Below are 21,876 nucleotides of genomic sequence, written 5' to 3' on the forward strand. Positions count from 1 at the left end.
TTATAAGCAACTGAGTTTTCAGGAGAAAAAAGCATCAACATGAGCTTAATATGGCTCTGCACTACATCCTACAACATCTTGAGTCTCCAAAGACCTATGCAAGGGTCCTTTTTGTAGACTTTAGTTCAGCATTCAATACCATCATTCCAGACATTCTTCTAACTAAGCTAAACCAGCTACAGGTACCGGAACAGACTTGTAAGTGGATCACAAGCTTCCTAACAAATAGGAAGCAGCAGGTGAAGCTAAGCAAGATCACATCAAATACCTGTACAATTAGCACAGGGCCCCCCAAGGCTGTGTGCTCTCCCCACTTCTCTTCTCTCTGTATACCAATGACTGCATCTCCAATGATCCATTTGTTAAGCTACTGAAGTTCGCAGATGACACAACAGTGATTGGTCTCATTCGAGACAATGACGAATCCGCATATAGACGAGAGGTCGAACGACTAGCCTTGTGGTGCAACCAAAACAACCTGGAACTGAACACACTCAAAACCGTAGAAATGGTGGTAGATTTTAGGAAAAACCCTTCCATACTTCCACCTCTCACAATACTTGACAACACAGTATCAACAGTAGAAACCTTCAAATTTCTGGGTTCTATCATATCGCAAGATCTCAAATGGACAGCTAACATCAAAAACATCATTAAAAAAGGACAACAAAGAATGTTCTTTCTGCGCCAACTCAGTAAGCTCAAACTGCCCAAGGAGCTGCTGATCCAATTCTACAGAGGAATTATTGAGTCTGTCATTTGCACCTCTATAACTGTCTGGTTCGGTTCTGCAACCCAACAAGAAAAACACAGACTTCAGAGGATAATTAGAACTGCAGAAAAAATAATTGCTACCAACTTGCCTTCCATTGAGGACCTGTATACTGCACGAATCAAGAAGAGGGCCGTGAAAATATTTGCAGATCCCTCGCATCCTGGACATAAACTGTTTCAACTCCTACCCTCAAAACGACGCTATAGAGCACTGCACACCAGAACAACTAGACACAAGAACAGTTTTTTCCCGAAGGCCATCACTCTGCTAAACAAATAATTCCCTCAACACTGTCAGACTATTTACTGAATCTGCACTACTATTAATCGTTTCATAGTTCCCATCACCAATCTCTTTCCACTTATGACTGTATGACTATAACTTGTTGCTGGCAATCCTTATGATTTATATTGATATATTGATCATCAATTGTGTTGTAAATGTTGTACCTTGATGAACGTATCTTTTCTTTTATGTACACTGAGAGCATATGCACCAAGACAAATTCCTTGTGTGTCCAATCACACTTGGCCAATAAAATTCTATTCTATTCTATTATATAGGAGGCCACATCTGGACTCCAAATAACAGAAATGAACACACTATTGTCCTCATTCAGAGGCATAATAGCCCACCAAGAAATATGCTATAGAAAAAGACACGTGTGTCACATCTTCCCTGCAGAATGCCCCCTCCCTAATGCAAGTTTTTGGCAGCCACAGCAGCCTGAGAGGATTTAAAGGGCAGGAAAAGTGGGGTTGATAGGAGTCAACTAGGACCATCATGTTGCCTGCATACCTAAAGATGCCCACTTGTGTTTCAGGGAAACCAGCAAAATATAAACTTATATAAATAGAGATAGGATAAAAAAGGAAATATTGTAATGCACAATGATCCTACTTAGATGTTCAGGCCTTCCATTCAATCTTCCACCCTAGTTTTCTCTTCCTCTTTGCCTCACATATACTGTATAGTACTTATTTTATATTAACATATTCAGTTTTCATTTGGCTGTTTTGGAAGAATTACAAGACCCCCCAGTTGAAGTTTTTGTCTATCTGTTTAAAACTCAGGGTTTCCTAAAAAGTGCTAATATAGGATCTCTGTATTACACAATACACAAGAAAATTTAGCAGGAGATGAAATGCTGATAATTGTGATAATGAGGTGAAATTTTATTGTTATTTTCGTTCTTTATTTTCATTCCTGTTTTCTTACTGTTCTTTTTTTTCTGAATGGTTATAAAATTTCTGCTCCGTGTGTTAGATTGTCAGCTCAAGTCTTGATTTGAAAATAGAGGCAGTCTTCTTTTTGTGACTAAAACTGAGATTGGCAACTTGGTCATTAAACAAGGCAGTTGCCAAGTGATCTCAATGACTGCTTATAATCTTACTTCAGGTTTTCTTTGCTTTACAATCCTATGAAGATCATAAATAGAGACTTGGTCATAAAGTTAGTTTTTCATCACCATCATAACTATGCACCATTATTAAACCAGCCAGTTATTAAATGAGGGCCACTTCTAGATACATTGAATGTTGTTGGGGAAGGGGAATTCATAATTCAAACATGCTTTCACTGTATACTCAAGCTTCTTTCCTGAAGTGGCTAACATTTTTTTTTATTACTAATGAGTAGTTCTTTCAACTGAGTCCAAATGCAGAGGGAAACTTTTCTCTAAAGCTGCCTTTTCTTTCCTTTTTTTCTATTCTTAAAATCTCAACATGCTTAACACAAAGTTAAGCAGAAATTTTAAATATTCTCTCTAGTGTAAATATTAAATCCCTATATCAAAAGTTATCTTAGCCTGATATTATCAGATTTCCAATGTTACCGAAGTTAATTTGTTTAACTAAGAGTGTCTGTCAAAGAGGTTTTCAGTGTTTCTGAACATGTTCAAGTCATCTTTTCTGTCTGAGCCAAGGCAATTAAATATATTCCTATATAAGCAAAATAAACCTACCTGCCTGACTGCCAGAGAGGCCAAGGAATTGCTGAATGCCGGTAGGTATAGCAATGCTACCAAGATATATATTTGCTCCTTTTTAACAGTGGGTCATTTTCTGTTATCCAATAAGCTTATAAGGGGCCATAGGAGTTTCCAAACCATTTAACTAATGTCGAAATGCAACACTCAACTGAGCCATCCGTCAGTTAAAGAGAAAAGAAAAGATAGGTATTACATGATAAGTTGTTTTTAAGCAACAACTTGCTTAAAAAAATGAAGTTAGCCTTCACTGAACCAAAACAAGAAAAAGGAAGGGAGAACGGAGGAAAGGCCATCCCAAAGAGGTTGAGAACAGGTAGTTAATTTGGAGATGGACTGGCGCAATCTCACATTTTGATATGAAGATTGGCATAACAGCATTTGCAAAACTCCTAGATTTTTCTTTAATAGAATGGTTTTAAATGCATGGAATGTAATATTTCTGGTACAGAGACTGCTGCATTGTGGTTATTAGGCTTATACCTGCTATCTGAACAGGTTGCTGATCCACTTTTGACACTTACTATGACTGGTTTCATCTGTCATATTAAATCATTGTTTCCATTGTATATATAATTGTGGTTTCTTGAACAGAACAGCATTGGCTAGTTCCCTATGACACAAAGCTCTAAACCAATGATGGCGAACCTTTTGGATTTGGTGTGTCAACAATTTGGAAAATGCCTACCTTGGTTCTGCTAGTGTGTCAGCCCCCTTCCCAAACAAGAGAAACAGTTCCTTACATATTAATTTATTTATTTAGTCCAATCTTGTATGATTCTCAAGTTCTGCAATATACTGCTTAGAAAGAGGCAGTATTCTCTTTCCCACTGACAGGCTCCTGCAGCCTACCTGAGGTGGCTCCAGATTGCAAGAGGCCTTTGTTCTTGAGGCAGCTTCAGAAAATCCTCTTCTTCTGCTTCTGCAGCTTTTGAAAACCAGATGAAAGCACATCCTCTTCTTGTGAGATTTTGGGAGGCTGAACAACAGCACACTCCATTCTTGTGTAGTCTTTGCTGTCCCCCCAAATCATGCAAGAATAAGGCATGATTTCAAGAATAGTTCTTGCCTGGTATGCACTAGCATGTTACCCAAAATGTTGTGGCATACCACCTTTGACATGTGTTGTGGGTTCACCATCACTGCCCTAAACAATGATTCAGAAATCACAATGACTGATTTTATATAATATGCTTAGCAAAAGCTAACCTTACCATGCCTCAGCTTGCTGTATGAATCCAGTCTAACTGCTGCAGCAGTTTCAAACATCAGCCAAAAGCCACCACTGTGAAGTCATGTCTGATGATTATCTTCCATGGAAATCTCTACCAAAAATGTGATTTGTTTGCTTCTGATTTGGTTAGTTGTATAAATCTTCTCACTGTGATTTATATAGTTGTTTATGTCCTATTTTTATATATTGACTCAGCCAATTATGCCGTAGTGAAATAATCACATTTTAAAGGATTGCAATCTAACTCAATGTGCGGACCTAGTCAGGAACATGCAACAACTGTACTTTTTAAAAGAAAAATGCATGACTTCTGTTTTATTTTCTGGAAAATACAGAGTATTGTTACTTATCAACCAAATACTGATGCATCTCTTCCTAACCCAGGGCAGAATATTTCCTAAATTACCACACACTAGGTTACAAAGTTTGCTATGTTTATGACAATTGCCCAATATTAAAAAAAATAACTCAGATCTTGCAAACATCTGATAAATTTTCATTTCTTTGAATGAAGAGTTGAGGAACTTTTGATGGACCATCACTACATTTTCCCTAACATTTCAAGACAATCCTCCCAGCTAGAGACAATTTTTGAGTTCTGAAGCCCACCAACTTAATATGATCCCATCACTCACCACAAGCTCACTAAACATAACATCCAGCTCCTCCACCGGAGGCATGGGTAATGCGGGCTCCATGGTTTGCAGGGCGAAATTGCTGTCATTCCGCAGCCGATACGTGATTTCTGGGTGATCATTACTTCGGAAGCAGCAGAAGATAAAAGAAATCCCTCGCCCACTCCTTTTTCTCGGAGCCATGGTGCAATCCTTACTATCTTTCTTCCTAGACACTAAATCCTAAATGGGAACAAAAAGAGAGAAAGAGAAAGATTGAGAACAGATGGTAATATTAAAGTTTTGATTGGTAACTATGCAGCAGAGCGTATGGGCTCATTTAGTTTTATAAACTCATCAAGACTTTATATTCCTCTGACCTTAACACTGATTGTCTCTTCAAGCCTTTGTTCTTTTAACAAGCAGATTTTATATCATATTGTTTTTATTACTCTTCTGACCTCCATGCTTACAGGTAACCTTCATTATTTCACATGTGTTTCTTGAAAACAAACGCTATTGAGTTATACTTACTGCTATAACTGGAGCATGACTTTATTGTTATTTACACAGGGTTGTTGAAACAAAGAGCATGCAAGCTTTTATATAAAGAAAATAGCCAACTTAAGTCTCCTGGATATGCCCTCCCCCAAGCCCTCACAAAACGAAACTGACTTTTTGAGACACTAGATTTTTCCATTATTCTTAATTTTCTTTTTAGATTATGAACAGAAAGTGGGGTATATACTGAGCCAGTACTAACCACCAGCAAATAACTAAAAGACTTCACAGTCAAAGTAAACTTGTGCCACTGGAATGTCCCCTGTAAATACACTTATTCATCACACTTAAGACAGATAAAAAAGCACTGCATATACTTCACACATATCAGCTTCAAAATGTAGTGATTCAAATAACTTAAATATAGTTTGGGCAAAATCATAGTATCAATGATTAACCATGATGACTATATAATGTTGTAGTCAACCATGCTTCTGAGTACCTACAATTAAAGTCTGGAGCTACAGAATTTTGGAAACAAAATCCTGAACCTATTTTTTTATTTTTTATCCACTTATCTAGTACCTACTTTGGTATCATTCTGGCCCTCCTCCCCCCCCCCAAGCAAAACATTATGATTTAAGCCATTTTTTCTCCTGATCTTATGCTCTAATTCTACTTTTTTTTTTACTGTTAAACAGCTCCAAGTAGTTTTTCTTTTTGTTATCAATATTTTACTATAGGAATATCTATAAATAGTACAAATGATTTAAGCATTCATTCTGTTAAACATTCAGGTATGGGAAATGTGCTATGATTTAAAACTAGAAAACAGGAGAAGGAAAAGAATCTAAAAAGCAGCAGGTATTAAGAAAAAAAGCACAAAATGTGATCATATACCAAAAATACTTAGTTTAACGCATTGCTTCTGAATTTTGCTGGTGCTCTATGGAACATATTGAGAGTATTAAATTAACCCAAGTGAATCTTGAAAGAACTTTTTTCTGCGTTTGGTATCCAGTCAAGATACAAATTTACACCTAATTCTCAGTCTGGTTATGGAGCATGTCCATTGCTGGAAGCAGCTGCTGTGTTTGTCCATTAGAGTTGCAGACAAAATCAAAACTCTCCGCAGACAAGAGACTATTTTGATTAGCTGCAAATTATGGCCACATAATTCACAATCTGTTTTTCAGTGGTATGAAAGCAACATAGAAAATAACATGGAATGTCATGGAAAATAAATAACTTTCTTTGGGGAGGATAAATTGGAGATGCCATTATAAGTGCACAAGGGATCCCACAATCTCCCTTCCAGACTCAGAACTGAAAGTTCTGTCCAATATTTTCTTCTCCTACACACATGTATACAACATGAATCTCAGATCAAAAGTGTGTCATATTTTAGATATTTAGCATATTTAAGACCTCAGACAGTCCCATAGTTCTTGGGGACATCTAGCTGAAACAGACAAAGGAAAGAATAGAATTGTCTGTTATAGAGAAGAATTATACTCAGAGGTCTAGCCTGTGTTGCATATGCTGAAGTCAGTCAGTGACAAGTAACGGGCAAAATGTTTCCCTGTAGAAGACCACAAAATAAGGTTGCTACCAAAGTAGAAAACACTGGATTAGATGATAGACAAAGGGTATGTTCAGATTTATTAAGACATCTAGCATTTATCTAAGTGTTTCACTCTCCAGGTTGTCAAACTGATTTGAAAAAAGCTCAAGAAAAACAAATGCCCCATTTTGGAAGTCTTCCTGCCATTTTTGTTTGGGAGACACAGATAAAATATGGGTCTGAAAAGGATTATCGGTATAATGCTGTGGCTTCTGTTGAAAAAGAGCTGGAAAAAAATCCCTAGGAACCTGAACAAACAAACATCTAAAATGCTTCCAACTTCATGAAAGGAGGTGACCTAGCAAGGGCAATCCATTCTTTTTGCTAACAGCTACCTCAGGATGCTCCATGCCCAAGATGCATAGCATGTAAGGGGTCTGTTTAGCTCCAGCTGTATTTGGCAGTGATTTGATTTCAACCCTCAACAGAGACAGAAAAAACACAGTTATTTTAACTAATATGGTTCTGTAGACTCTGCAGAAATTCTGCAAAATATCGCACAAAATACTTGCATCTAATGCTACTTTAGTCAGCCCAAAAAATGCAGTTTGCCAGCTCATAAATCCGACTGCACAGGTTGGACAGATATTTATCTGAAAAATTCTAGATGAAAGAGAACATTTCAGATTTGAAAAGGGTATAAACTAGAGATGGCCAACTTAATTGGACCTGCCTTCTGGATCAAGTCACTTCACCCCTAGCTAACCTCACCAAGCATTGTGAGAAATGTAATCAAATGAAAAATAAAGTGTGGCTCCCCATGGGATAGATTAATCCCTGTGATGTTTGAGTGCACATGCCATGTCTGTTGATTCATATGTCCATAGGCGTAGTAATTAAATTTGTGCTATAGATTGGATTTAAATATGATACATATGCATGAAATCAAACCACAGATTTGGAAGATGTGAATTAGGCTATTAAGTCTAAGACCCTGCTCAGTGCAAGAATCCAAATCAAAGTGCCCCAAGTGGTGGCTGTGAGTCTGTGCCTGAATAAATCTGATTAAGGGAAGCCCACCACTTTTCTGAGCAAATGGATCTCTCAGACTAATATTGCTTCACTGAGATCTTTTTTCCTCCTCCTAACATCAAATGGAATCTGCTACCTTCCTGTGACTTATAGTCAAAAGAAGAACGGGACGACAGAGAACGAGGTGGCTGGATGGAGTCACTGAAGCAGTAGGCATGAGTTTAAATGGACTCCAGAGGATGGTAGAGGACAGGAAGGCCTGGAGGAATGTTGTCCATGGGGTCGCGATGGGTCGGACATGACTTCGCAACTAACAACAAAAATAGTCATTATTCTGGTCCTTATATGAGAAAGCAGCTCTTGATCTTCTATGTGGCATGCTTTTGGTTACTTAAAAAGTGCTACCATGGACTTCCGCTTGGCGCCACCTTTCTCGCTGGGTGCTAATTTATGGCACTCCGCACTGGATATTGTAAAAGCCAGTGTAAATAGCTACGAACAGCTGTTCCCGACTTAATTTTCCCTCTCTGGTTGAGAGAGCAGGGAAAAGAGCGGGGGGGAGAGTGGTAGATTCCCCTAGGGGCTTTGTTTTTGTTATGCAAAGTCCCGAAAGGTCGAATCCCATTGAATTCCTCCTGTCTCCAGTATCCAGCACGTCTCCTGCAAAAGCAGGAAAAGAGGAAGGTGTCCAAGTTCTGCTAACAATTGATTTCTTTTTGTGGACTTCTATAAGCAGACGGAAGAAGCATGAGTGAACAATTACTGGTTTGCAAGTATTGTTGATTTCCTGACTTCCTCCTTTTTTTAAAGAGAGAAAAAAAAATTTTTTTCCTTCTCTTAAAATGGCGTTTGAGACTAACTGCAAATAGACCGATAGCCTTGCTGCGAAATTGAAACTGAATGGAGACTTCATCTTATTGTGTTGGATTCTGGATTGTTGGATTATATTACGTTGTTTAAGTATTTCATAAGGGGATTTTCAGCAAGAACTTTGCCATGAAGTTCTTTCAGAAGAATGGATTCGTGACTTTATACAGGATTACACAGAAAGAATGTATTTAATTATTCAAAAATACGAACTGAAAAAAAATGGGGACTTTTTGGATCAAGGCTTGGAGGAAATTAACCAGTGTGAGCAGGACTTAAATGCAATGGAGGAGATACAAACAAAAGTGGATAAATATGAAGATATGATCATGAATAAACAAGTTGATGTAAAGAAGTTTCCTTTAAATAGTTTGGATGAAATGTCAGAATTTGTGTTACAGGAGGCTTTTCTCCTGAACCGAAAAAATTTACAGGCTTAATGCTTTTCAAGAATTCTCTCTTTGGATTGATGGAATATATGGTAGTAATTTGTGGATTTTTGAACATAAGGAACTATTAGGCAATATTGTGACTGACTTTTCAAAAGGAGTAATGAAGGAAAGACAGAGACTAATGCATCAAAAAAAATGGCAAGAGACAAAAGTATTATCCTTTGAATTATTAACAGACAAAAATATTACTGTCCCTGAAAGACAATATGTGAGGAAGATCTGGAAGAAATGGGTTGATTATATGTTTTATATCTATCATAAAAGACTAGGTATTTGGATTTATACTGGATTTTGACGAGGAAGGACTAAATTTGAATAGCTACTGTAATTCTTGGTATTGAAATTTTATAATGTGTTGAATTGTATTTTGAATAGAATATTTTTGAAAGAGTTTATGTAAGAAAGACCTGGGGGGAAAATTATATGGTTATAGAAGCTATAAGGGAGATATTCTTTGAATTGGATTGGATTTTTATGCTTTAGTTGGTTTTAAATACTTTAGGATTAATTTGTTTTATTGATTTACATATTTTGTTACTCTTAATTGTTAATTTTTTTTTTCTTGAAGGATTTTGGTTATGTTAGGAGGAAGTCAGAGCTAGAGAGGGAAAATTGGTATAATAGTTTTGGGGGAAAATCTTCTTAGCATATGTTTGTTTTATTTTTAACTATACCTTGTGCTTCATCCGGGAAGTCAGGGGGGAGGGGGGAGGGATTAGTGAAGGGAGGGGGGTTGGGGGGAAAGGGGGAAAATTTTTTTTTGTAAAACGTTTTGAATAAAAAAAAAAGTGCTACCATATGTGGTAATCCTTCGTGTGTGCGTGCGTGCGCTTTCTATTATGTTATGGGCTCGTTTTCCGATATTTGTATTATTATTACTTTCTAATAAGCTCCCCAGAGACTATGGATTGGGGTGTGCTACAAAAACTATACAACAAACAAATAATATCTTTTTACAGTACTTAAGTTAGTATTATAACCATCCTTTTTGTCCTTCTTCTGAATGTGTTGTAGTTTATGTTCTGGTATCCTGTTCTAGTTTCTCTGAATTCTGACCAACAATGGAACTAATAGTTCCCAACCCATGACTTAGAAACTATATTGCATCCAGAAACAACACTCAATAATTAATGCAAACAATCCATTTACTTTTTTTGTAACTGCCTCAGAGTGCTGATTCATATTTAGTTTGTAAGATTTGACTGCATTCTTTTTTTTGAAATACAACATCAAGCACACGTCCTGTACCTCTCTCTGTACCTCTCAGAGAAATCTCTCTGATTTCTATTTCTGAGTACTTTCTTTTTGTTTTTGTTTAGACTGCCTAAAACATCAGGATTGTTTTAGGCAGTCTTATCTGTTTCATTTTATATGTAAATTTGATCAACATTCTTGTCATCTCTTCAATGGAGCTACCCCACTGAATACTTCATTCTAATTTGATGATCTTTTTATTATTTTCAAGCCATTTACTTTTATATCTTCCTAATTGTCATCCAATAAAACCTACCCTTTAAAAGGTTTGTTAAATCAGAACTCCTATGGAATAGTTTATCAAAAACGCTTTACTGAAATTAAACTAAACTATATACACAATCTATGAAGTTGTTCTATTTAAAATGAGATAAGACAGCCTGGTAATGTCTTTTCTTGATTCCTTTGTGAATTTGGATAATTATCACATTCTTTCCCATGATTGATGGCAGATTTGTAATCTGTTCTAGAACCTTTATTAATTTTTCTGCTTTCACAAGACACACACATCATGTTTTGGTCAAATCATCACCAAATTCCTTGCGTATACGAGGATGCAGCCAATATGATTTCAGACACCTAATTCACTCAGACTAAATAGATATTACATGCTTATATCAATTTCCATTGCAATCTTGCCTCATTTTGCTCTTCGCACATAACCACTTTTGAGAAAAGACTGAGATGAATATTCATAGGTATCAATTTCTTATTCAAGTTAGTACTTTACCTATAACAAATAGTAAGTTAGATCTACCATTTTAACTCATTTTTTTAAGTTTGTGATTTTGATACCAGAACAGTATTGTGAAAAAAAGTGGTATTTTCTCATATTTAAATATATTCATTGCATAGCCCGATTTATTTCAATTCTTTCAAGTTGTACACACAGTTTAGGTGAATTGGATCAAAGAGTCTATTTCTAATAGAGATCAAATAGTTATATGTGAGAATCCTGGAGCGAAACAACATTGTGATGGCTGAAATACATTAATGGAATAATATTTGTCTATTGTTATCTCCAACACCAGGTACAGTAGTACCTCAATATCATTGTTAATTGGTTCTGGGAGGCATGATGAGTACCAAAAACAATGAGTACCAAACAAAGTTTTCCCATAAGCAATAATGTAGTGAGTCACAAGGTAGCTCACATTGGCAAGTTCTAGCTATGTGTTGAGTACCAAACAAACTGTTAGTACCAGGACAAAATTTTCACATCAAAATGCATTGAGTATCACATTCGATGATTTCAAAGCAGTTGAGTACCAAGATAGACAGTGACATAGTATCCCTTAGAAGCAATTTCGGGGAAATTGTCATTGAGTACATTCATGGCAGTAATGAAATTCAAATCAAGGACTTTCTAATAGTTCATTAAACAGTCTTGACCACAGCATATCTTGAATATTCAAGAAAAAAATTATTTAATGTGCAGGCTCTTTTTTTAGGAGTAACTGTTTAACTGCAGGTTTTGTAAGAGGAGAACAAGCTTTTGAGAAACAATATGCAGAGAAATAATTGATCATTTTTATTGATGTCAATTTATTATCCACCCAACTTCAGTGGTATGTTTAAAAACATCTTTGTTATAAAATTAGTAATATAAATGTTCTTTTGTGTTCAATTACATTCAATTCATTACGCATTGATTTTTATTTTAATACTTTCAATATCTTGGTTCCCTCTGACTGCTTCCAATATCCACCATGCATAGAGACTAGAATTTATGGGAGGTGTAATAGAGTAGAGCGGAAAGGTGACAGCTACTGTATAACAGGCTAGACTGGAGCTAATAAAGTAGGCACAGATATATTCAAGAATGTCTGATAAGTGATTATATTTGCAAAAAAGCAAAGAAGTCATTGTGAAGAAATTTCACCAGCTGTTGTGTGTTAAACATTTAACTTCTACTGCTTGATGTAGAGGTTGGTTTTCAAACTGAGCAGGAATCATGTCCATTACCTAGAGTATGGGCACCTGAAGGCTACCCTTGTATCTGCCACCTTGTAATTACTGTACAGCACAAGAATGAGTGAAAAAGACCCCCTAATTTTCTGCCCTCATGCACCCATATATATTTGGTCTAAAGTTCACTTGCTAGGATTCCTGTAACGCTCCTAAATTTTTCTTACAAAAGCTTGTTATTGAGATGTCTTTGAGATTTGTGCTTGGGAAAAGGTTGTAATTTTGGGTCAGGCAGCTGCAAATGGCCTAACACCCAGACTATGTAATGGGCAGGTTGGTTTTCTTTTAATCTATCTCTTGTCTGGGTAACAGCCAGATCTTCTTATAGACTGTTTTCCTCTGACCACATAAGGGTTCTCAGAAAAAGCACCAATTTGTGAAGAGATAGCTACAGCTAGTCCTCAACGTAGGACCACAACGGAGGCCAAAATTTTAATTGCTAAGTTAGATAGTTGTTAAGTAAGTTTTGGCACTATTTTACGTCCTTTTTTACCATTGTTGTTAAATGAATCACTGCAGTTGTTAAGTGAATTTTGCGATTGTTAATCAAAACAGGCTTCCAATGTATGTCAGCTGGGAAGGTTACAAAGGGTGATCATATGACCCTGGGGACAGTGCAACTGTCGTAAATAAATGCTGGTTGCCAAGTGCTCGAATTTTTATCATGTGACCATGCAGATGCTGCAAGGATCATGTGAAAACCGGTCATACAGTAAGTCACCTTTTTCAGTGCCATTGTAACTTTGGGCACTAAATGAATGGCTGTTAAGTCGAGGACTACCTGTAGTTCATTTATTTCCAAAATCCTTAGCTACTCTTGATTCCCTTGCTTTCCAAAAGTGGTGAGGCTTCTAGGATGATTAAGATTAAAAAACAACAACTCCATGGGCTGTCAGGATGAGAAAAGATAGAGTTACATTTTATTTATAGAGAAATAAGCTTTTCACTCCCTCTCAAATGATTCATGTTTCTTATGGAAAACATGGCTGACCATTCACTCTTCAGGATAACCTTGTCCATTTGGATTTATTAAAGCATTGCTCCTTTCCAGCCACTGATATTTTTTTTAATTATGCAGACACTTTATTTTTGCTGTACTTGAAGGCCAGACAGAACTGGGGGCTTGGATCCAAGTTATATTTTGGGATTCTCAAGTAGCAGTCGCACAGAACAGGGTGCACCCTGTTTTCAGAGCAAGAAGACTTAACTGTTAGAGGAGAAAAGCAGAACTCTTCCCATGATTGCTGAATTCAAAATGCTGACTTTAAAGTAACCTACACCAAGTCAGATACTCCAGCTAGGGAATTTTTCAGCAAGTATGGCCAATGGTGAGAATTTTAAGAGTTGGTCTACAAGACAGAGAGGTGTCTATGGAGATTCTCAGTCATCCAGGTCATGATTGTCCATCCCAAAGGTGCTTTTTCAAGAGGCCACTGGACTTTCCGGTTTTTCTTTGAAGACATTTTGCTTCTCATCTCTCTGAAGAAGCTTCTTGGATGAGAAGCAAAACATCTTCAAAGAAAAACCAGAAAGTCCAATTAATTTTACGTGTAAATAAAACTTTTGTCTGGCCTTTGCTTTTCTCGGGTGAGGCTGTGGTTTTTATTGCATTGTTTCATGAAGGTTTCCCACTCTGATGCCCTCTAGATATGATGTTTAAGAGCAAAACATTATTAAGGAGATTTAAATAGAATAGAATAGAATAGAATTTTTTATTGGCCAAGTGTGATTGGACACACAAGGAATTTGTCTTGGTGCATATGCTCTCAGTGTACATAAAAGAAAAGATACGTTCATCAAGGTACAACATTTACAACACAATTGATGATCAATATATCAATATAAATCATAAGGATTGCCAGCAACAAGTTATAGTCATACAGTCATAAGTGGAAAGAGATTGGTGATGGGAACTATGAAACGATTAATAGTAGTGCAGATTCAGTAAATAGTCTGACAGTGTTGAGGGAATTATTTGTTTAGCAGAGTGATGGCCTTCGGGAAAAAACTGTTCTTGTGTCTAGTTGTTCTGGTGTGCAGTGCTCTATAGCTGCTTTGAGGGTAGGAGTTGAAACAGTTTATGTCCAGGATGCGAGGGATCTGCAAATATTTTCATGGCTCTCTTCTTGATTCGTGCAGTATACAGGTCCTCAATGGAAGGCAAGTTGGTAGCAATTATTTTTTCTGCAGTTCTAATTATCCTCTGAAGTCTGTGTTTTTCGTTGGGTTGCAGAACCGAACCAGACAGTTATAGAGGTGCAAATGACAGACTCAATAATTCCTCTGTAGAACTGGATCAGCAGCTCCTTGGGCAGTTTGAGCTTACTGAGTTGGCGCAGAAATAACATTCTTTGTTGTCCTTTTTTAATGATGTTTTTGATGTTAGCTGTCCATTTGAGATCTTGCGATATGATAGAACCCAGAAATTTGAAGGTTTCTACTGTTGATACGTATGGAATGAATACGAAATGGAATGAATAATTGATAGAATGAAAGAAGCCTTTGCAGTGTTTAGGTTTTACATTCTCCATAAGAACTAAAGTCTAAGAATTTTTCTAACAGAAATCCCAAGTAGAACATCATCAGACACATTCGGTGGAAAGTGTGATGACTAAATGAGCCTTTGTGATTTTCTTAAAAACTATAATTATGGGGAATCATGGAACCACCATGCAAACTGATTTTAGAAAGCAGCAAGTTGGGGGATGCTGTTTTATTTATGGAAAAGTGCTATTTAATTCTGAATTTAATCAGTATTAGCATCTTGCCACTATTAATCACTATCTAGAAATGAAACATGGCAAACTCTTAAGACTTTAGAACAGATCAAAGTCACATTTAGGAAGTCCTTGATCATTTTGGAGGTCAAACAAAATAGATTCTTTCTCAGTCTTAGAGATAGAGATGTAACAGAATTTTAAAATTGGATTAATGAAGCCTAATTTAATTTCTGAAACAATTCAGGACCTGCAGGATGGAATGTAGCTCAGAGGTGCCCAACCATGTCCATATTTCAGTACTTCCACTGAAGGAAAACCTACAATAAAGTGAAGCAATCAGTTATACTGTCATACAGTATTTATATGAAGTTTCTTCTAATGTTTTGTTGAAATATGCTTTCTGTATTTTATGACCACCAGCTCTATTCTGGATCTGAATTGCTGATATAGCATTCCCATGTTGTGAGTGTTCAATTCAGTATAAGAAAGAAGAATAGTTTCCAAAATAATACCAGCATTAGTCTTTAAACATATGTACAACTTATATAAATCCTTAAAGAACATCATTTTTTTTTCATACAGGTGGACAGGACTGAATGGAAGAAATGAAAAAAGATTTTGCCTACTGACAGCTTCATTCAGTGACTGTTCAAAGGTACAATAGTGCTGAAAAAATAACTGTATAACTCGTGCCTATATTTATGACGTTCATTTGCCAATAGTCAGTGTGTGTTGTCTTGCCTGTAACTTGCAATTCTTCCCCCCACTCAGAGAGTGGAAAGACTGGAGAGGAAAGGATTACAAGAGAGTAAGCAGGCACACAATGGGGAATACACATTGAAATGAACACAGCAGCACTGGCAGCAAATAGTCTGGTGTATTCCCTGTTGAATACCTGTTTCTTATTTTGTAATCTCTTCTTCTCCAATAAATGTAAATACTTCATATTATGTAAATTTCCTTCTTGCTAATTATCCCAGCACGGGGCTAAGAATTCGAAGGGGCAGGGAGTACAGAAAAGGAAAACAGAAGTACCATGATTTCTCAGTTAGCAGCTACCTCATTTAATGACAGAGCTGTCACTCACAATTGTGATCAGTAAACAAGGATTACCTGTACTTCATTTTTTGATTTTGTAAAACTGATTCAAAATGTAAATTTATAGACCAGCTCAAACAGAATATTTTAATTGCAAAATAATCCTTTTAGGTATGCCTTGCTTAACTAGCATTCATTCATTGTTCAAAATTATGACAGCAATGAACAAAGGTATCTATGACCAATGGCCAAAATTATGACCATTGCAGAGTCCCCACAGTCACAGGGGGAGGGGTATTGGTGGTAGTTTTAAATTCTAATTTTTATAGCTGTATGCTGCCTGGAGTCATAGTGTGTGTGTTGGATGCCCATATAAATTAAAATTTGTAATCTGAGCACTTGGTAAGCTTTTCACACTTACAATGATTTGCCAAGTGCCCTGCAATCATATGATCTTGATTTGCAATCTGTCCTGTTGGGTTCTGGGGAAGTAGAGGCAGTTGGAGAAGCCAATACAGAAGGTCATAAGCCACTGCCAAGAGAACTCCCTCTGGTTTGGGGGCGAGGGTGGGGGGGTGTGGGCTGACCTGAAATCCAAGCAGGATTTTGGCATGGAGTGTTTGCAGTCAACTCCCAAAAACAAGAGGGAAATTATTAAATATATATAGATTTAATAAAATTAATAAATCTTCATTAGCCGTAAGTTCTTTAGATTTTATTTCTTTTAGCATATGGCAGGGTGTCAAACTGGCAATCAGATGCATCATGTGCAGGCCACGCCCATCCCAGCTCCGCAAATGGGAAAAACATCGTGAAATGTCATGTGACAACGTGATGCGGCAAGTTTGACACCCATAGCGTATGGCATATATACAATGCTTTTTTTACCACAAAGTAGTTCTGGCAGCCTAAAATTGATAGTTCATTTTGTTTACGTATGTGCACTATCCACGGTACACTGCAGGAGGCGAACTAGCTTTGCCCCAGCAGGCTATCAGAGTTCAGGGGATGTATTAGATGTATTAAATATATTTAAAGCCCTTGATTCTCAGGAAATACAATTTTTAAAATAAATGTTTTAAAACAGAAGCCAGTTCCAAATTTAAATTTAAATTGTATTTTTAAAAGAAATAAAACAAATTTAAATTTAAATTATGGGCTGGCTTTTGTCAGATGACTAAACATATTTATGGACCAACTAATGCTCAAATAAATCTTAATAGTTATGATTCAGATCTCATTATGATTTTAAGAGGTACCAAGCTGGGTTGTCCTTTATCTCCTTTACTATTCAACTGAGCTACTAAAGTGCTGGTAACAGCACTTAGATCCAATAAGATTAACAGGATAAAATTGGGGGATAAGACATTTCTTTTAAATCTATTTGCGGTATCTTTTAAACCTTTTTGCAGCTGATATGATCTTGACTCTCTTTAATTCAGCTAGCTATATTAAGGAGTTAGAGGAATCTGTAGTGGTGTCAGGACTATCACTTAATTTTCATAACTCATATTTGATGTTTTTTTCATATAAACCCAAAAACTCACATTTCAAAAGTAATTTTCCAGTTTTAGGGATTCCAACAATATATAAATCTTTAAAACATTTAGGTATTATTGTTACTAAAATATTAACAAAATCTTTTCAAATTATGTACCGTATTGGAAGAAATTAAACAAAAACTTGGGTTTCCAAACATTTCAATTATTTAAAGATGAACTGTATATCATGTGGCAGAATTAGGGTAAACTATTCCATTTATTATGGGAGATTTTTCTAAACAATGCATGTTATTTTATTTATGCCAAAGAACAGAGTAGAAATAATGTTGTAGGTTAATCCCCACTGCAGATTTCCCATTGCTTAATTTCCCATACCTTAATAGTTTACTGCTGTCCACCATATTCTTCTTTCTTACTAATAGCGCTCAAGTTTATAAATTGAAATCATATTCTCATCTGTAGAACTTTGCAACTGGGAAAAATGAATGCCATCAAAAATATTTGGTTTTTGCAGAGTCGGAGCCTTTATTTCTTCTCCCAGAAGCCACCCAGATAGCATGTGGGAAAGCGGGGGAACTGAACCAAATCTGCCCCATTCCAGCTACAACCCTCTTTGTCTAACGCATCACAATAAACCCTTGTGTCTCACAGAAGAGGGGGGGTGCTCAACCTTGTGCCTGTCAGTGGTCCTGTTTTTGGACTGCAGGTAGAGCTCATGTAACCGCGTGCTTCACTATCCAAAGCAAACAGTTTCTTCCCCATTAAAAAGCAAAGCTCTGCCAAAGAGAATGTTCTAAACAGGGGTGGGTGAGGGGAAATTCTGTGGTGCACAGATGTTGGTGAAAGTTATTGAGTTACTAAGAACTGAAATTCAGAGGTGGATTCCTCATTTCTCTCTATGCCCAGATCTGTGAAAAGGGAGGAATAGCCTGGTAAGCTGAGTGAAATGGTCCTATCCTGTTTAGGACCTTCATTTTGGATGTGACTGCTTTTCTACTTTTTTTTTTTCCCCCAGAGAAATTGGTTGTTTTCGATGGATAATCAAGCAGCTGTATGAACTGGTCTACTGAAGAGAAGGACCAGGAGTGACATGACAGCAGTATTTCAAAATATAAGAAGCTGTCACAGAGAGGAGGACAGACAAGGAATAGTGGATGGAAACTGATCAAGGAGAGGTTCAACCTAGAAATAAGGACAAATTTTCTGACAGTGGGAACAATCAATCAATGGAACAACTTGTGTTCAGAAGTTGTGGGGGCTTCATCACTGGAGGCTTTCAAGAAGAGACTGGACAGCCACTTGTCAGAAATGGTATAGGGCAGGGGTCACCAACCTTTCGGACCTCAGCAATCACTAAATTCATATTTTTAAATCCCACGGACCACTAATATGATCTGCTTAATGACCAGCTGGGTGGGTATGGCTAAGTGGTCATGTGACTGGGTGGGCATGGCCAACTCGATATCACTCACGTTGAGGGGTGCCTCACCAACCTCTACTCATCCCTCCCCTCCCAGTCCCTCCTTGCCTGCCCACCCGGGATCCTTAGGGCCCCAACAGGAAGCAGTTGTTGGAGCTAAGCAGCCCCCACGAGAAAGAGTTGGCAAAACAGCTGGCTCAGTTCAAATTGGATCTGACCGAGAAGGAGGCTTAGTAGAAGCACCTCACTGAGGACTACGAGCATAGGCTTTCCAAGCAGAGGGAAGACTTGCAAGAATGCAAGGCCAGGTACCAGCACCTGGAGGCTCAGCGGGCTGAGATGGTCAGCCAGTTCCAGGCTATGAGGAAATCCCATTGGAACGAGGCCCTCCAGCTCTTCACCATCAGTGATACTTCCCTCCAACCTTCACCCAAAGCCCCACACCAGGAGGCTGAAGCAGACCCCAAGTCGGAACTTCTCACCCCCCACCGACCCACACAAAAAGACCCTGAAAGGGGAGACTCTCTGCAGCAACACAAACACTCATTGCATGTATCTGGCTCAGGGGCCATAGTCTGAGGACCCCTGATTTAGTGCAATATAAAAAATGCAAATAATTTTTCTGTGGACCACCAAAATTTTCTTGCAGACCACCAGTTGTCCATGGACCACCAGTTGGTGACTGCTGATATAGGGTCTAGATGGACCTACAAGGTTAAACTAGATGACCTATAAGACTAATTCCAACTTTGTTATTCTGTATAATCACATTGTCTGGTACAGTTTGACAAAGCTGATAGCAAAAAGACATTAAAGCATGGTTTGTTGAAAGCTTTAACTAGGTTTACATATTTCATTCATGGTTTTTTGGATTTATGCCACTGTCTAAAATTTTATGTTTGATGCTTACTTTCAAATACGTGCTTTATTTTAAAAAATTCAACATTAAAAAACATAGAGTCAGCATAACCATCTTTAAAAGACCTATAGAAAAATGCTTTGAACCTACTACTACTAAATGTAACAATGAAATGGTTTGATTTAACTTCAATGAAAATTCATTCCTGTATATAGGCACCATCATGAAGAGTAGATTTTATCAGTATTGTTAGATATATCAATAGGACTTGTAAAAAAGTCTGAGGAAAAGCATCCAGGCATCAGAGATTAAACTAGTGTTTAGACCAGGGGACTCCAACCTTGGCAACTTTAAGCCTGGTGGGCTTCAACTCCCAGAATTCTTTGCTGGTTGGAGAATTCTGGGAGTTGAAGTCCACCAGGCTTAAAGTTGCCAAGGTTGGAGATCCCTGGTTTAGACTGTGCAAGCTAGGATTAAGCTGTGTGAATCTCTGTATACAGCAGCGGTGTCAAATTTGCGGCCTGTGGGCTGGATGTGTCACACGCCAGCCACGTCCACCTCCATTGTAGCGAAGGGGGGAAAAGTTACAATACGTCACGTGACAACATGTCATCTTGAGTTTGACACCCCTGGTATACAGTATCAAAAAGAGTTCCCTGGGTTGGATTCAAAAGTCAATCAACAATTAGTGCTAAACCTAAAGTGAAAAAGCCTAATAACAATCATGATAATTGTTGTAACTGGAAGCAACAAACCTATCTGAAGGCCATTGCAAATTGCAATTCTGGAAATAATAACTTTGATGCCTTTGGAGGAAACCAACTTTTAAAAATCACTCAATTGTATGAAGTCCTTTACATTTTCCCATTAGGCTAGCAGGGTTAGAAATTGGAGGTCAGCAATATCCAGGGCAGTACCTTTTTAAAAATACACACATTATTATGAAGGTGTGTGTGTGTTTGTGTGTGTGTGTGTGTGTGTGTGTGTGTGTGTGTATATGCAGGAGAAAATAGGAGGAATTTATTTTTAAAAAGCCACAGGGAACCCCGTTGTTTAGAGGTTGTATAGCATTGTATACTGTGACAGTAGGCACTTGCTATTACATTCAACATGACCAGAAATATTTGGCAGGACATTGCTAGAAGCAAACACTACATAGGTAGACATTTGGCCTGGATCAGCAAGCCAAGTTTTCTTTTCTCCCAATTCCCTTCTCAAATAAGCAGCTCTTTGTCCAAATCTGGACCTTAAGACAGCTGCCCAGCACACGGCTCATTGTAAGACTGACTGCTCCCCTTAAACCAAGTGGTTTGCATTCAGATGCCAAGCAGCAGTTTAATAGAGTTGGAGAGCTTCGCCTTGGCAGCTAGGACCTTGTCTTACTTTCCTCATTTTTTGGCAAGCAGGCATGTGGTGCTGCACAAAACATTCAGCGTGTATCTCTAATTATCCAACAGAAAGGACTGCTGTGTCAAGTTCCCAGACCCTGGGATGAGAGAAGAGATTAAATATCCCTGGTAATGGCATTAGCCCTGCTATTCACTTGTGTTTTCCCAAATAATCAACTCGAAAATACTGCCTAAGTACATTGATGTCTCACCCATCACCCAAACTTATACGCTAAAGAAAAGCAGAGCATGTTAGCTAATTGCCATTAGTTGGATTTGACTTTTAGTGATTCTATTGAGAAGTGCTCTTCATGTGGCCCAGAACTAATTAATTCATCCTTCCCTCAATCCACAGTACTCTTAGTAATTGTTTCTAGATCTGTAATCTGATTGTGTCTACCTTCTTCCGTGGTCCTGGAAAAAAATCTATTCTCATGATCACTAACAGTCAACACTTTCCTGACAGGATATATTGAATCGTTTTTGTTTTTTGTTTTATCTTCATTTTCTTGCTCTTTCCCAGTAACCAGCTTTTAAAGCCGCACTTTACTCCTGAAAGATAATTGTTTTAATTGTTCTGTTCATAATACAGGTAATCTCAATTTAAAATCACAATTGAGATCAGAATGTCCATTTCTAAGCAAGGTGGTTGCTAAGTGAACTGTGCCCAATTTTGCTATCTTTTTGCCACAAGTTGTTAA

The 21,876-nt window shown here is 37.5% G+C and overlaps 1 protein-coding gene across 1 annotated transcript in view; it reads right to left on the reverse strand.

Moving 5' to 3' along the window:
- The window catches only part of DAAM1 (dishevelled associated activator of morphogenesis 1), a 189,700-nt gene that overhangs the window by 114,238 nt on the left and 53,586 nt on the right, over positions 1–21,876 (reverse strand). The window contains exon 2 of the mRNA XM_058162958.1: positions 4,632–4,853. Coding sequence (XP_058018941.1) covers positions 4,632–4,853 — 222 coding nt within the window. The remainder of the gene's footprint in view (positions 1–4,631; positions 4,854–21,876) is intronic.

This window comes from Ahaetulla prasina, chromosome 1, assembly GCF_028640845.1.
Source record: "Ahaetulla prasina isolate Xishuangbanna chromosome 1, ASM2864084v1, whole genome shotgun sequence".
In the NCBI taxonomy this organism is placed as follows: domain Eukaryota; kingdom Metazoa; phylum Chordata; class Lepidosauria; order Squamata; family Colubridae; genus Ahaetulla; species Ahaetulla prasina.